The sequence below is a fragment of the Gopherus flavomarginatus genome, chromosome 3, assembly GCF_025201925.1.
Source record: "Gopherus flavomarginatus isolate rGopFla2 chromosome 3, rGopFla2.mat.asm, whole genome shotgun sequence".
In the NCBI taxonomy this organism is placed as follows: Eukaryota; Metazoa; Chordata; order Testudines; family Testudinidae; genus Gopherus; species Gopherus flavomarginatus.
The window spans coordinates 182,684,078-182,701,523 of NC_066619.1; the positions used below are offsets into that span (position 1 = coordinate 182,684,078).

General features: G+C 44.0%; 1 protein-coding gene across 11 annotated transcripts in view; it reads right to left on the reverse strand.

Moving 5' to 3' along the window:
* Positions 1-15,647, reverse strand: part of PRDM5 (PR/SET domain 5) — a 144,100-nt gene extending 128,453 nt beyond the window's left edge. For 10 of the 11 annotated variants that reach the window (XM_050946428.1, XM_050946432.1, XM_050946435.1 and 7 more), the window contains exons 1-2: positions 15,357-15,647; positions 2,876-2,959 (exon numbers count right to left, since the gene is read on the reverse strand). In XM_050946428.1, coding sequence (XP_050802385.1) covers positions 2,876-2,959; positions 15,357-15,449 — 177 coding nt within the window. In that variant the 5' untranslated portion in view covers positions 15,450-15,647. The remainder of the gene's footprint in view (positions 1-2,875; positions 2,960-15,356) is intronic. The other variant, XM_050946427.1, reaches the window with a different exon arrangement.
* Positions 15,648-17,446: the final 1,799 nt, after the last annotated feature.

The window sequence follows — 17,446 nt, forward strand, 5'->3', positions numbered from 1 at the left end:
CTTTCACTGATGACAGTAAAAAGGCCAAATAGTGTTAATGGCTTATTGGGGAAATGCACACAAGCACAAGGAATACCCCAGGAACTGTGTACAATAGAAACCTCTCAGAGATAGCACTACACAATGGGAACTATTTGACCCAGGTCACAGCAAAAGAGCTTTCCAGTAAGTGAGGAGAAGATATAAAAGGAGGAAAATGACAGTATGGGGGGTTCCTCACTACAACACCACACCTGGAAACGCCCAAGGAACAAAGACTGAACTGTGGGACATGATGGTCCCATGCTTGAAATATTTTTAGCCTATGAATGAAAACCTGGGAAAGCCAAGACAACTTGTGCCTTAAGAATCTGCCAACCTGTTTATTACTCAGGGTGAGAATGTGCTAATTTATATGTTACCTATCTAGCATGTGAAGTTCAATTTGCATTTTTTGTTTATTTACTAAGGTAATCTGTTTTGATCTGTTTGCAACCCCTTATAAACTACTTACAATTTACCTTTTGTAGTTAATAAACTTATTTCTTGTTTATAACATAACCCAGTTTATGCAATTCATATCCGGGGGCGGGAGTGTCAGGATTCCTTCCTCACTCTGAACTCTGGGGTACAGAGGTGGGGACCTGCATGAAAGCCCCCCTAAGGTTATTTTTACCAGCTTAGGTTAAAAACTTTTCCAAGGCACAAACTCGACCTTATCCTTGAACAGTATGCTGCCACCACCAAGTGATTTAGACAAAGAATCAGGGAAAAGACCAGTTGGAGTCCTATTCCCCCAAAATATTCCCCCAAGCCCTTTCCTGGGGAAGGCTTGAGAATAATATCCTCACCAACTGATAAAGGTGAACACAGACCCAAACCCTTGGATCTTAAGAACAACGAAAAATCAATCAGGTTCTTAGAAGAAGAATTTATTTAAAGTTAAAAGAATCACCTCTTTAAAATCAAGATGGAAGATAACTTTACAGGGAAACAAAAGATTCAAAACACAGAGGATTTCCTCTCTAAGCAAAACTTGAAAGTTAGCAAAAAAACCCAGTAATAAACCCTCCTCTTAGGACAGGGAAAATTCACAAGCTAAAACAAAAGATACTCTAACACATTTCCTTGCTATTACTTACTAATTCTGTAATATTAGATGTATCATTTCAGTGGGAGCTGGATTACTTGCTTGGTCTCTCCCTTTGTCTCCGGAGAGAACACGCACACAGCCTCTCCCCCCCCCCCCCCCACCGCCACCAAAACAACACAGCCTCCCCCTTCACCCCCGGATTTTAAAGTTTCTTCTTTCCCCATTGGTCCTTCTGGTCAGGTGCCAACCAGGTTATCTGAGCTTCTTAACCCTTTACAGGTAAGGAGGGATTTTATGCTACCCTTAGCTGTATGTTTATGACAGGGGGGAGAGGGACAAGAAACTGTGCACATCTCTCTCCACATTGAGGGAGAGGGCAAATTTTTATGAGCTTGCTCTGTGCAAATCTGTCTATACAGTGCAAGTCAGTATTATATTGGGTTTATCCCCCAAAAGGAGCATGCACGTGAGTGCTGGGTGAGTCCTCTGTCACAGAGCGGATGTCAGTCTGTGTCTGCATCTAGGTGTGGCCATACCTGAGTGTGTGTGCTGCAAGAGGCCAGAGGACCTAATTCAGTAAAACAGGGAGAGGGAATCCAGGCTGGTGGAGCAGGAGAGGCTCAGTGGAAACCCCAGTACATCAGGTAGCATCCTGGATGGGGGGAGTCTAACCCATCACAGCTATATACTGTACTGCAATTGTCATTAAAAAAAAGGTAGCCACCTGTATAACACAGTGCCCAATTCATATCACTGAAGAGTTAAAAACATTTCCAGATTTATTGAATACTGCTTTCAAATATCCTTGCTTAAAACACCTTGAACGTAGTAAGTTCTATATAAAAGTAATGCAGTTTTTCTGTAGCAATCTGTGGGATCTTGGGAGGAGCATGCCATAGAGTAGCTGATCCATACCTCTTCCCTACCATCAGTCCCACAGAGCTCCACCAACCCAGCTACACTTCTCCAAAGCTTGAGGAGATTGTGCCATGCAGCCACCGCTCCTTCCCTTCTGCAATTTTTAGGCCCTTTTACAAGTTCCTTTCTTTATCTTCCTCTACACTTGCAGAATGGAGAGAAGAGAGGAGCCAATTACCCACTAACATACAGCACAGATCTACAATACAACTGGAACAGTTCAAAAGCAGCATGAGGCTGGGGCCCAAAAAAGTCTTACAACCACATTAGACTGAAACAGTGTTTGAAAAAGTTTTCAAACACTAGCAAATACAGGACCTAATCCTAGGTATCTCAAACCCAATGATCAGGCCACAAACCTGTCTCTAATATAATTTTTTAATCTCTTCCATTGCAATATGTTCAGCTTTTAAAGGGACATGGTCAGGCTAAAATTTTAATAAAATAATAATAATCATAACAAACAGTCTCTTAACTCTATCACTAACATACGTTGTAATTGGGGGGGAGGGGTAAAAAGGCTTTAGATTTTCACCTTGCCTGTTGTTTACTTTTTTCATATTCCTCAGCATGGATGGTAATCAGGTTCATTCTTAGGGTCTCATAAATTAGCAGGATTTAGGTGTTATTTCTTATTCCCTTAAAAGGAAATGGTTTCCCTTAAAATATATTTTTAAAAAATTAAAGAAACATTTATATTGATGTTAGGCTTTGTAAGAACTCCTACTTGGGGTCAAAATAGTCCCTCAAAGTTAATAAATTATTTAATATAGTATTTAAGAGCCTAATTCTGCAAATGCTTTCTACTGAGTGCAATACCACTTTGGGATTACTCAGGGTAGCAAACACTACATGTGTTTGCAGAATTGGCCCCATAGATCTCACCTCCCACATCAGTCTGCAGTCTGTGTTTTCATCCAGTTCTTGAGGCATTCGCTTTTCTCCTGCAAACGGGCCAAATTTTTCACCCTAAATAATGATTACACAAAGAATGCATGAGTTACCAAACTACAATCTTTTGAATCACCTTTAGCTTCAGAAGAAAAAGACAATTTTGTTCTATCTGCCTCACATCCTCCTAAGGAGCACACATTAAACAGGGTTGCCGCTGAGAGCTGGATGGCTAAAACTTAAAGTTCATACACCACTTTGCAAATTTAAGGCTAAGCATCTATCATGTAGAACTACAGACATCATTATACAATGAGCTAATCTGTTTGGGGTTTTTCCTTTTCATATTTTGTGACATTGTTATTTTACAACAGTTTCCCTTACCACATATATCCTCCATTTGGCAAATCATATTTTTCTGTATTTTGGAAGAGGCTGAAATTCACATGACATTTGTTTAATAAAGAACTACAAAACATCAGCACCGAGATTATCTCTGCATAAGGTTATAAGAGAGTCTTTTGCAACAGACATCCTTATAAAGGGTAAAGTATTTGGCAGCTATAGAGTTTACATTAGATTTATTTGCATGATTACAACACTGCTTTTTGAAATATCAAATCAAAATACTCAACACTGAGGTTTTTGAACAAACAGAAAAATCTGTTTAAGTAGCACTGAGCATGTACATGTCTATAATTTAATTCCAGCGTATGTAAACAAAATAATTTTTTAAAAATATTACCTGTTATTCACAACACATGCCATGAAAATATGAATTGATATGTTCCCCCAACAGTTTTGTCCCAAACATACCACATTAGCAGCATGTGAACCATTTAACTAGGACTTTATTCCCATAATAGTATCTTCAGTTTGCAACTGACCTTGTATATTGTTGGGCTGCAGAATACATTTTTGTTGTAGGCATTATCCTAACTGAAATACTTTATGTTCCTTGCTCTGTGACATAATATTCTCTTGAAAGGGGGATTTATGTAGTATATGTTCACATTTTTAAATATATGTTCTTGTCTACCATATCCCTTTCCTGCCTCCCTACACTCAATCAGATTAGGTGGCTTTTCAGCGTCCATGCTCTGTAACTTTCTCAGACTAACTCACAGAAGGCCAACTCAGGGAAAAACAAGGAAGTTTCAGGGACAAGGTTTGTTCGAAACAGCAGAAAAGAACAGGAGATATAAAGTCAACTGTATAAAATGGTAGGAGAGAGATTAAAACGATATTGTGAAGAGTCCTTAAGATTTGTAATTCATGGTACAAACTCCTCAATTTACCTGATACTAGTCACATTTCCACATTACATAATACCCAGTCCCTCAAAATTCTTCCAGGTAGTCATAGAATTATAGAACTGAATGAGACCTCGAGAGGTCATCTAGTCCAGTCCCCTGCACTCAAAGCAGGACCATTCCTGACAGGTGTTTGTCCAACCTGCTCTTAAAAATCCCCAATAATGGAGATTCTACAACCTCCCTAGGCAATTTATTCCAGTGCTTAACCACTGACAGTTAAGAAGTTTTTCCTAATGTCCAACCTAAACCACCCTTGCTGCAATTTAACCCCATTGCTTCTTGTCCTATCCTCAGAGGTTAAGAACAATTTTTCTCCCTCCTCTTTGTTAACATCCTTTTATGTACTTGAAAACTTATGTCCCCTCTCAGTCTTCTCTTCTCCAAACTAATTTTGGTAGGATGAAATTCCCATACTAGAAGTTAAGTATTCCAGTCTTGTACAGGCTAACTGAAATGGCTATTCGCTGCTGAAGTATAATAAAGTGACAAGTTAACTGTGACTTAGCAGTATCCAAAGACTGGATTTATAAACAGAGAACAGTTTAAGTGTAAAAAGACACATGTGAATTGACATATACCAAAAAGTTCTGCTGTAACAGAAGGCATCAAGGCCCCAATCCTGCAAAGTTTTACGCAGATGCTTAACTTCACTCAAGTAGTTCCAGCTAAATTGATATAAGCTATATTTAAACAGACATGAGAGTGTACACACACAATGTTGCACTGGTTTAACTAAAGGTGTGATGTTAAATCAGTGCGATTTCTACCTTGGTTTGTTTTGTTTTGTTTTTTTAAATAAGATCAAGGCCCAAGTTTGTAAGGTATGGCTGCTTCTCCCCCATCTTTCCAAGAGACAACACCAACATGCTATTCAGTCTTCAAGAGTTCCAGCTAGGAACACAGACAGCATTCCCCTTGCACCCTTCTTCTGCAAGATGGACATACTCCTCCCTGACACCAAGATCTTCAGTCCCCTTTTGCTCTAGGCCATAGAAGAAAGAGTAACAGGTGTCACACAAGTTGGAAAGGATATCTATTCTTCCTTCCCACCAAGTGACAAGAGACAATGCCACAGGGCTCTTCCACAGAGCTTGGAGAGGGAGAGTAATGGACAAGGATCAAACCTCTAGGTGGGAAGAGTGAACATTTATGGCAGCAATTTGGAGGAAGCATAATCAGCAGCATAGGCTGAAGTCTAGAGGTTAGGTTAGGCGCATTTAAGTAAAAATGAGAGAGGAAGGAGGCTCAGAAGCTAGAAACAGGATGATGATTACTGCACTCCAATAGCTGCAGCTGATTGCATAAAAAAAGGCTCTGTGTTGCTATGCTCAGCCAAACCAATATTATAATAAATTAGTTGTCTTTATACTTAGAAGTATAAAGACAATGAATAAGGGCTCCTGCTTTTAATCAAATAGAATCATCCAACCCCTTACTTCTCGGCACTGAATCCCCAGCAAATTAACAACTACTTATATCATATTGTGTATTGTCCTTCTCTAGAAGTTTGACTGAAAACTATATTTTATTTTTAGTATTTAATTCTCATTTTTCATTCCATTTTTCAATATGAGTTTTAATATTCCACCATCTTTTAACATTAGTCATATACTAAAGCAGTAAGGCTAGCAATGCTTAGAGGCCATTAGTCAGTCAGTCCAATATTCGTTAATCCATTTCTATTTACTATCTATCTCTATCGCTGTCCCCCTAATGCAACGTTTATTCTTGGAACTGGATAAAACAACTGCAGAAATCTAAAGCACAGATCTAATCAGAGATAAAAATGTATCAACACAACCCAATTAAATACCTACGTAGTCTATGTATGAGTGCACTTTAAATAGGACCTGTCTGCCAAGGTAACCTTAACAGCTAAGAAGTCAACTTTTATAATTTAGTTCCTGTAAGCAAAAAGAACATAATGCCAGATTTTCCTTTATACACAAGATAGCACTATAGTTCTAGAAAACATATTGTTAAACCTTAATATCAGCAAGCACAATATTACATACACTTAGGCCTTGTCATCACTTGGAAAAATTGTGCAGTATTTTTAACATGTGCTAGCAAACATGTTAAAATTTTAGTGTAGACAAGGCAGCTATAGCTTTAATGTGTGTTTCTTGGATGAGGTAAGGGTTTACTTTACCAGTCAAATCATGTTAAAACTGTAACTGCTTTGTTTACACTAGTTAATATGTGTTTGCTAACACACGTTAAAAATACACTTCCTCCCTTGGTGTAGACCTACGGATTATTTTGGTTACTGTTGATAAACATTTGTATAGCTCCATAATTTTGGAGGGTTCTGAACAGAGATCTTTAAAAAGTCACTAGTCAAAAGAATTTATAACATAAAGATGGGATTGTAACTTTGCAATCTGCCCCCAGGTAAAGGGAAGTGTTTAATAATACTACTTAGCTCTTACATTCCATAGCTGCACTGCCCCAGGAGCAGGCCAGCGTGTAGACTGTGGGTATGGCTACACTTGAAATTTCAAAGCGCTGCTGTGCCAGCGCTTTAAAGTGTGAGTGTGGTCGGAGCGCCAGCGCTGGGAGAGAGCTCTCCCAGTGCTGCACGTACTCCACACCCTCTACGGGTGTAGCTTGCAGCGCTGGGAGCCGCGCTCCCAGCACTGTGGCACTGATTACACTGAGGCTTTACAGCGCTGTATCTTGCAGCACTCAGGGGGGTGTTTTTTCACACCCCTGAGCGCGAAAGTTGCAGCGCTGTAAAGTGCCAGTGTAGTCAACGCCTGTGACTCTCACAATTAGTTCCCTGGTTTCTGTCTTGATTCAGAGGCAAAGTAGTCTGTGATTGCCCTTCTCCAGCAGCAGATTACTTCTTTTATGTTGGCTTAGTTCCTCTGGCCAGAGAATTGTGGGGAAAGGAGAATCATGGTTCTGCCTACCTCTCCACTCCCACCCCACCCCTCCTGGCCCTACCCACCAGCAGAGGCAGTCCTGCAGTGCCTGATCAATTCCCGCCAGCCCCACCCTCCACAGCTCTGTAACTGGCAATAAGGGTAGCCCACACAGGGCAAGAGACAAACACAGAATACTAAAATAAGAGAAAGGAAGGGTCCTGGGAAAGGATAGATGAGGTTTAAGAGTATGGGAGAAGGAAAGAGATTGCACAGCAGGCAATGTAAATTCTTATATTTTAAAATAAAAGCTGCAAGAGGAATGGACAGCAGTAGAAGAGAAATTGGCGCTGGAAAGCAGGCAAATGGAGCGCAGAAGAGAGATTTCAAAGAGGAGAGTGAGGACACTTGGTGCACAGGGAGGAGGTCATTGCAGACAGCTGTGTGAAAAGAAGGCACAACAAGAGCAGGAAGAGAGAGAGCAGCAAAACAAGAAGACTGGAGCCCAAGGGAACGATGGAGATGAAGATTAGATGTACACACAGGCAAGACCTAAAAGTGACAGTGTAAATGCTGGCATTCTGAGGCTCCATATTCCCCGTGCCTCACTTATCTCCATAACAAATGTCCTCAGCATGCCATCCTTGGTTCTGAAACTTGATTCTCTCCCTCTTGCACCTCACCAATAATGAAAGTTCTGCAGGTCAAATTAGGCGCACAGCTACACCCATGCAGACCTCATTGTTTTCAGTTTATGCCCTCGATGACACCCTAGCAAACCTACATAAATCTAATGGTGCAGTGTTATATGGGGCATAATCTGATAGCAATGGGCATAATCTGCCACATCGTGTGCTTAGATGGAGCAGGAGGTGGCGGCCTGGAAGTTGGTTGGGGCTTCCTGATGTAGGGCAACCCAATTTCATAGCAAATTAGCTTCTGTGCCAGGACTGTATGCCAGTGGCGGCTCAGGTGTAACAGAGCTCATCCTTCCTCTTACGGGGACTGGCTGGCACAAAACGCAGTAAAGCTACTTTCGGCAACTTTATGCCAGTGAAGTTCCCTTTTGTAGGGGAATTCTCCACTGGGCCTTTTCCAGCCACGGACATAGCACAAGATAGCCTTAGCAGCAGGCAGAATCCAGCCCAAGAGAGCTGCATGGCTCAAAGTGAGGACATAATTTTATCTGCAGAACCTTAATTATTGATTGCAATTAACAATGTAGAAAGTTTGACTATCATGACCAGGTTTGTTTTGTGAGGATGACAGTGAGAAAACAATCTACTTGCAAACTTTCAAAGGGAGGATGAGAAGCTGAATGTACCTATTTCAGGTACTTATATGGCCTCCATTATCACAGTATCTGATCACCTCACAATATTTAATATAATTGTCCTCATAGGTGTGTGAGGGAAGGAAGATTAGACAAACCCTCAGTTTCTCATGCTACAAATGTTTTGCCATCATAGCTATACCAGCAACAGAAGGAGTTCTGCCGGCATGGCTGAACCACCTCCCTGAATGACATTAACTAAACTGACAGAAGAACTCATTCTGTTGGCATAGTGTTGTATACACTGAGGATTTTGCAGCACAGCTATGTCAGCATTAAGCCCTTTTTGCATTTGTCCTCATTCTAGACACCCTCACAAGGAACATACAGAAGGCGGCACCTTGGTGCACATGATATTCTATGCAGTGAGGAGAAAGATAGGTTCTTGAAAAATAGAGATTTGTTGGAAAGACATGGGCTCAAAATACACAGAGAAAAAAACAGAATATATGGCATATAATTTCAATAATATGAATACTGAAGAATTATCCTTGAAACTGGACAGGCAGACAACTCTGAAAATGCAAAGCTTCAAGTATCCAAGTTTTAGAATCCAGGAAAATGGGGAAATGGAAGATGAAATTAGGGCTAAGATAATAAATGTGTGGGCCCAAATGGAGAGAGCTAAGTGGTGTAGATACCAGTAAGATTAAAAGGCAAAAATCTACAAAAGAGTGGTCTGTCCACATTTAATGTATGGCCCTGAGTGCTGAGCAACATAAAAGAAACATGAGCACATGATCTGTTCCACAAAAAGGTGACTATCGAGATGAATGAATGGTGTATGAATGAAAGACCATGTGAAGAATGTGTATGTAGAGACATGCTCAAATTACTACCAATAAATGCAAAAATAAGAGAATGCAGGCTCAGTTGGGTTGGTCGTTTTAAGCACAGTCCTGACAATTATGAGGTAAGAGTCCAACAGATCAAGAATGAAGGAAAAAACCCAGAAAGGCCAACCCAAGAAGAAGTGGTAGGATGTCATAAAGGAAGATGATGTGTGATAGAGGATATGGTACTGGACAGAGCACTATTGGGGGGAGTGATGGGGGCAGGACTTGTAGATTTGATGGAATTAATGCAAGGGAGAAGAAGAGTTGTGCCAGTGCTAGGGGATATGATTTTTTTACACTCTTAGCTGACATATGCGAACAAAACTTTGTAGTGCAGACTAAGGAGAGGTCCACACTACAGCCTAAAAATCAATACAACTTATGTCGCTCAGGGATGTGAACCCCCCAACCTCTCCCAAGCGATACAAGTTTCATGCTGTCCCCGCTGGCACTATGTTGGCAGGATACACTCTCCCGCCAACACAGCTTCCGCTTCTTGCCCGAGGTGGAGTAATTATGCCGACAGGAAAGCGCTCTCCTGTTAGCATAGCACGTCTTCACCAGACATGCTACAGCAGTGCAGCTGCGCTGATATAGTATAAACTTGCCCTGGGACACTGACTATATCTGTCCCTGGATCAGTTAGCTCCACTATTTTACATTTATACAAATCCTTTCATCCCAAAGGATCCCCAGGAACCTTACAAAGTACCTACAGGAATCACTTCACCAACCATCAAAACGCAGCTATCTCTGGGGTGGAACACAGCAATAGTTTCATACTGCATAACGTTGAAGGACAAGAAGTCAGGAATACCACATGTGATTCATACATCAATCACACAAAACCAATAAACTTCTACTGCAACCTTTAGGCTACATTTACACTTGGAGCTGGGAGTGTGATTCCCTGCTTGAGTACACATACTCATTGTGACAGAATATGCCCCTGTGTTAAAATCCTACACGCTAGTGTAATATTTTTGCACAAAGCGAGTCTTGTGAGGGATCATTTAAAAACTGAATTTCCTGATCAGTAATATTGCGACAAAATGCACATAGCAGCGTTATGTGTGAATTTATAAACATAAGCTGAGATCATGACTAAAAGTTTGTTTTCCAGATAAATCTGGTGAGTAGCTAAACCAAAGGCTTGCTGTGTGAAAGGGGTCACCAGTACAAAAGTCTGAGAACCCCTGTTGTAGGCAGCTAGCCAATATGTCCTGCAACACAATGGTCCCAGAGATAAGTAACATAGCCTTTTTTGATGACTACAAGTTTCTTTTCTACAGATATATACACATTTACCAGTTCTAGCAAACAAATATTCCATTACATGCCAATATATATTAACTAATACCAGATTCTTACACTTCACTTCCTCTCAAGTCAATAAAAAATAATGAATGAAACTACACATTAACATCTATCATAACAGTGACTAAAAGGAGACAAACTGCAATATCACTAAAATGGCAGAAAATACAGTAGGGATCAATTTTAAAGAAAGTCAGGCAGCAACAAATGATCTTGTTCCATTTCCAGCAAAGAAACCAATATTGCCAATGCTTATGACTGTATCAAGAGTTTTGTGATATTGGGTGTTTGAGTTAAAGTCTAGCTGATAGAGAGAAGAGATTACATGAGAATCTCAGCTTTCATTTAAAAAAATAAATAAAATATGAAGCTTCTAGCCCTTGTAATAACAGAGAAAACCTTGAAAACATGACCTGAGTGCAACCTAAGGGTTCACACCCAAAGGCAAATTAAAAAGGATGCAAAATGGATTACCGTATAGCAGGGGTCGGCAACCTTTCAGAAGTGGTGTGCCGAGTCTTCATTTATTCACTCTACTTTAAGGTTTCGCGTGGCAGTAATACATTTTAACATTTTCCAGAAGGTCTCTCTCTATGTCTATATATTATATAACTAAACTATTGTCGTATGTAAAGTAAACAAGGTTTTCAAAATGTTTAAGAAGCTTCATTTAAAATTAAATTAAAATACTGATCTTATGCCACCGGCCCGCTCAGCCTGCTGCCAGCCTGGGGTTCCATTCACCTAGGCCGGCAGAGGGCTGAGCAGGGCCTGCGCCCGGGACCCTGGTTGGCAAAGGGCTAAGCAGGACTGGCAGCTGGGACCCCAGACCGGCAGTGGGCTGAGCAGCTCAGCCCGTTGCCAGTCTGGGGTTCCATCCGCCAGCTCCTGCCAACCAGGCTCCCAGCTGCCAGCCCCGCTCAGCCCGCTGCTGGTCTGGGGTCCCGGCCCTGACACATAGAGTGGGTACCTATCTTCTCCCTGGTTTTAGCCCATTCTCTTCCTCTCTCTCTGCACTGAGCTGAGGGTGGGAGTGCACTGAGCACAGGGCTTGGGGTGAAGGAGCAGGCTGCAGGTTCGGGTGTTGGGTCTGGCCAGGAGCTAGACTGAGGGAGGGCACTCAGGGTTGGGGCAGGAGGTTTGGGTGTGGAGCACTTACCTGGGCAGCTCCCATTTGGTGTGAGGGGTGCAGGTGAGAATGGGAGGGTGGGGTGCAGGAGCTTCAGTTTGGTGCTCAGGGTGGGGGTTGGAATGTTGAAAGGTGCAAGAGTCAGGGCACAGGGTGGGGGGACCGGGTGTGTGGGGGGTGCAGGAGTCAGGGCAGGGAGATGGGGGAGGTGTGAGAAGGGTGCAGGAGTCAGGGCAGGGGCTGGGGCGTGTGAGGGGGATGCAGGAGTCAGGGCATGGAGTGTAGGGGAGCTGGGTATATGTGGGGGTGCCGGAGTCAGGGCTGGGGTTGTGGTGGGGTGCAGGGGTCAGGTCAGGGCAGAGGCCAGGGGATGTGCAGGACTCAGGGCAGAGGGTTGGCAGGGTGTGGGGGGTTCAGGAGTCAGGGCGGGGGCTCGGGTGTGGGGTGGAGTTATGGAAATGCTTCCAGCCCCCTACCCTGAGCAGCTCACGGTAGGGGGCTGGAGGGGATATGCCCTAATTCCACTCTTCTTCCCCAAGGCCCTGTCCTCACCTCTTCTCCAGAGCAGCAAGCAGCTGCAACTGTGGTTCCAGCTCTGCTTCTCCCCCTCCCTCTCCAAGGCCATCAGCTGTTTGGCCACAGGGAGGGAGAGGAGGAAGGGCAGGAACCCAGCATGCTGGGGGAAGAGGTGGTGGAGGAGGGAGCTTGGCTGCCAGTGGAGGCTGCCCTGCAGCAGCAGCCGGCAGGACCAAGCTTCTGCTCCCTGCCCCAGCAGGAGTGGTGAGCTGGGAGGCGGAGAAGAGTAGGCTGGGCCGGGCAGGATTTTTAATGGCACACTGCTGCCTGCTGGGGTCCCGGCCACCGGCCCCGCCCAGTCTGCTACCGTCCTGGGGACCCTAGCAAGCCGCAGCGTGCCATTAAAAATCAGCTTACATGCCGTCTTTGGCACATATGCCATAGGTTGCCAACCCCTGCCATACATACTCGATCATAAGCCGGTTCGTTTGTAAGCCAACCCCCCCCCAAGATGGATAAGTGAAAATGGAAAATTTTTATAACCTGCTCATAAGCCGACCCTATAATTCAGGGGTCAGCAAACTTTGGCTCCCGGGCCATCAGGATAAGCCGCTGGTGGGTCGAGATGGTTTGTTTACCTCGAGCACCCGCAGGCATGGAGGTAAATCTAAGTAAATAAAGTGTCCCGGCATTCCAGTTGCTTACCCTGACGGGCTGGGACAGCAACTGGTGGGGAAATTTGGAGGGTAGGGGAAGCTGGGTGTCAGGGGGGCAACCCCTGTGACCACCCCCCACATGACCCCACCCCTAGCCCGGGACCCCCACACTCTCCCCATCCCTTTCCTTCCCACCTTATCTGGGGAGGGGGCCAGAGGAGGATGTCTCTGGCCTGGCTGGAGCGGCTCTGGCAGGCCAGACCAGGCGACACGGCTGCAGCATGGTCCAGCAGGCTGGGCTGGGCGGCACGGCACGGCCCAGGTACTCCAGCGCCTGGGCGTCATGGCCACAGCCTGCTCTGGGGGGCAGGACCGAGCGGCGTGGCTGCAGCTGCTTTGGAGGCTGGTGGGAGAGTAGCATGGCTAGAAACGGAGAGACTCTGGCCCCATCTCTTCCCTTCTGGCTCTGCTGCCTGTGCTGCCCTCCTTCCTCCCTCTGTTGGGGGAGGGGCTGTGTCCCACCTCTCCCTCTCTATACCCATTCATAAGCCGCCCCCCATCTCTGGTGCTTCCCTTTTTTACTAAAAAAGTTCAGCTTATGAACAAGTATATACAGTATTTTTTTTAAATCACTCAATTTTTGAGGGGCGTGCCTCATTATTTTTGAGCAGTTGGGGTTAGCAATACTAGTGATAACATAAGGACATCTGAAGGGAGCACTTTAACCACAGGAAAGAAAGATACAGTTAAGATGTCAGACAACACAGAGTACACTACAGAATTTGCTACTCAGAAATATATGTCTAATTTCACATTCAGCACCTCCTCCCAAAAATTGTTAATGGAATGACTTTAGTGGCCATTACAACAGATGGCTATATTATAGTATAATTAGTACTGTTTCCCCTCTGCTGAGGTAGGCTCCCCAGTGACATGGAGTCTGGTTACATCCTATGAACAGTTTATTTTATTTATGCATGTACACCAGTCCTGGCACAGAGGTGGTCACAAATAGCATGCAGGACAATTCCTTCTTTCAGGAATCTCAGTCATACACCAATGCTCGGTTCCCAGGAAGTAACACTAGCCTCCATTGACCAAGGAAGAGAGCAAGGCCTGCTGCTTACACAGATACCTCTACTCAGAGCCTTGCATAACAAACTAACAGCATGCCTTCCTAACAGTGAACATTTGCCGCCAAACTGAGAAAAAGTACGTGGAAGACTATGTGTAAAAGCACCACCTGCCTAAACAATATGGAGGAATTCTGGCACTAAGTGTAGGCAAGTTCTACTTTCCTTTTTCACCAGTTTCACACCAGTGAAATTTATACTTAAGAGAGAGGGAAATCAGGCCCAAAATTGTAATGGCTATTGAAATAGATAATAATTTTGATGAATTTCACTGTATTCTATTGAGTCAGGTAAATTACACACACCACAAGATAGCCCAAACAGCACCTCTCTTGAACCAATAGGATCCAAAAATGGGACAGACACACAAAACAAAAGATAGAAGCTTAATTTAATGTGGGACTGATCATTTTAGTTCTGTACCACTTCAATTACCTAAATATAATGGGGGACACTGAATATTTCTGGATAACTAAGATTGTGGATAATCAAGAGAATTTTCAATTTAATTAACAGCTGTCAGGGGATGTGACCTGTTTTGAATAAGAGGGATTTGCACTTAATTGACGCTTCAGCTGTATCACATCTTTTGCAGCCAAAGTTTCACTATTCTGCAAAGCAAATCAAATCATTTATTCTGTTAAAAGTGAAAACAAAAAGGAAGAGTTTGGTGGGGAGGGAGGGATATTTAGATGGAAAACGAGATGGAAATGGAGAAATAGGTCAGGACAGGGGCACTGCCTGGGTTTTAAAAATTGTTTTAAAACACAAATAAAAACGCAACACCAAACCAAAATAAAAACCTCCTACTAACCCCTTCCTATGCCCACGATTAACCCACTCTTTGTTTGTATATGTGCATGTACAGAGCCGGGGATTTGCCAAGCTGGGCTAGCCATTTTACGCCACTCCCCAAAGAAACAAAGCTCCCCAGGGGACGGTGTCTTTTTTGTTGTTTTTGACCCCGGCTTCAGTCCTCATGCGCCAACAACAGATTCTGTGAAATGCACCAGAACATGCCTCAGTTTAACGCTGAGGTTTTTTTCATTTCAGCAAGACGCTGCCTGCTGCAAAGCAGACGGTGGCGTGAGCTCTGGCGAAGGGAGTCTGGGATTCAGTTTGAAGTCGAAAACCCTGCAGGCAGCGAGAGGGGAAGGCGCTGCAGTGAACTCCGGTACTACGTGGCAGGCTTTCTCTGGAGAACCCAGCATGTTGGAAACTAGGCGGGGGGGCGGAGTAGCTTGCAAGCTACACAGCTGCCCTAGCTGCTTCTTCAATACGCTCACCAGACAGCACACAGCCCCCTATGCGCCCTGGTGTCCCCGTCATGCCGACCCCATGGGTGCCGAGGAGCAGCAGCGAAATCACCCACCTTTTTCACTCTCCGGGCCGTATAGAGCCCCATCCCGTCCTGAACTTTAGACGACTTCAGGGCAAACCTGTCCGGCACGTACATGCCCAGCATTTTGCACTGACTCGGGCCGCCTGCGAAAGGGGAGAGGAGTTAACAGGGGCTTTCATTGCAAAGGGCAGGAGATGGGGGAGGGGGCAGGGACAGAGGGGCCGGTTGCAGGATTACCCCGGCTGGCTCCTGGAGGAGAGGGGCGGAGTCAAAGGCGGCTGCAGGAGCTGGATGGGAAAACCTGGGCTCCAATTGGCTGGAAGTTGGTCGAAGGCGATCGCTGCAGAGAGAACTGGCCGCTCCTTAGGGCAGCACCGCGGGGGGGGAGGCATTTTTTCAGCCCCCCAAATTGCACACTCCAAGGCTCAGTCCCAAACTGGCCAAAACCACGAGATCTGGCTCAGGATCTTCCGGAAGTTTAGTGATGGTTTGATCCAGCCCCTATTGCTTCAGCCCATTAGAGACAGAGAGGTAGGCAGGCCCACGTATTTGGACCCGATCCTTTGGTGGTCTTGGGGGAAATGAGAGAGGAAACTTAGGCTGCCCCTGACCCAGTTTAGCTCAATAAGTAAGATCCATAACTTTGAGATCCTGCATAATATTGACTGGTTTTAGAGTAGCAGCCGTGTTAGTCTGTATCAGCAAAAAGAACAGAAGTACTTGTGGCACCTTAGAGACTAACAAATTTGTTTGAACATAATAAGCTTTTTGTGGGCTACAGCCCACATCATCAGATGCATGGAATGGAACATACAGTAAAAAGATATTTATACATACAGATAACATGGAAAGGTAAAAGGACCCATACCAACTGCAAGAGGCTAATTAAGAGACGCTATTATCAGCAGGGGAGAAAAACTTTTGAAGTGATACTCAAGATGGCCCATTTTGGACAGTTGACAGGCAGACATGAGGATACTTTAACATGGGGAAATAGATTCAATTAGTGTAATGACCAAGCCATTCCCAGTCTCTGTTCAAACCTAAGCTAACGGTATCTAGTTTGCATATTAATTCAAGTTCAGCAGCTTCTCCTTGGAATCTGTTTTTGAAGCTTTTCTGTTGCAAAATTGCCAGCTTAACGTCTGTCACTGAGTGATTAGAGAGGTTGAAGTGTTCTCTTACTGATTTTTGAATGTTATGATTCCTGATGTCAGATTTGTGTCCGTTTATTCTTTTGCCTAGATACTGTCCAGTTTGGCCAGTGTACATGGCAGAGGGGCATGTGCCAGCATTTTACACGGAAGGTCATCCCTGTATTACCCTCAAGCCAATGGGGAAATTGAATGGTTTAACAGACGTTTGAAAAAGAATTTGCCAACCGCTAAACTGGAAGGGCGATTGTGGATACCCTTCACTACTGATTTCTTGCAAGCATATCAGGCTATACAACATGCCACAACGCAAAGATCACCTGCAGAGTTACTGCATGGGAAACAGATGAATACTTAACTGAACATTGCTGGATTGTTAAAGGCATGACCTGAGGCCCCAACCAAGGATGATGTGAGAAAAACAGTTGAACAGAACCAAGCAAAGTATATGGCTTTCACAGACAAGCAGCTGGGTGATAAGGAACCAAAGTTTGAGTGTGGTTCCTTCATTAGAATACAAAAACCTGGAATTTTACGCAAAGGGGACCATAAATTCAAAGCTCCTCTTAAAATCATAGAGAAGAAGGGACCTTATACCTGTCGACTTTCTGATGGGCGGGTATGGAATGCTTCTTATCTTGCACCTGCCTATGCACCAAGAGGAGATTATCCCAATATCCAGTCTGCATTAGTTGACTTCATCGTAGTATCAACACAACAAGACATTGCACTGGAACCGGGGCTTGAGAGACTGCCTGTCAGACCCAGATGACCACCTGTCTGGATTAAAGACTATGTTATATAGTATCTACAGTGTTTCCAGTGTAATATTTCTGCCAATAGTATAGTGTATTGTTTCATATTTGTTCCTGTGGTTAGAACAACAATGTTTTATTTAATTGCCCTTGTCAACCAGGGAATTTTCCCTAATGTGTTATGCTGCCCTTTTCTTATCAAGTAACACTG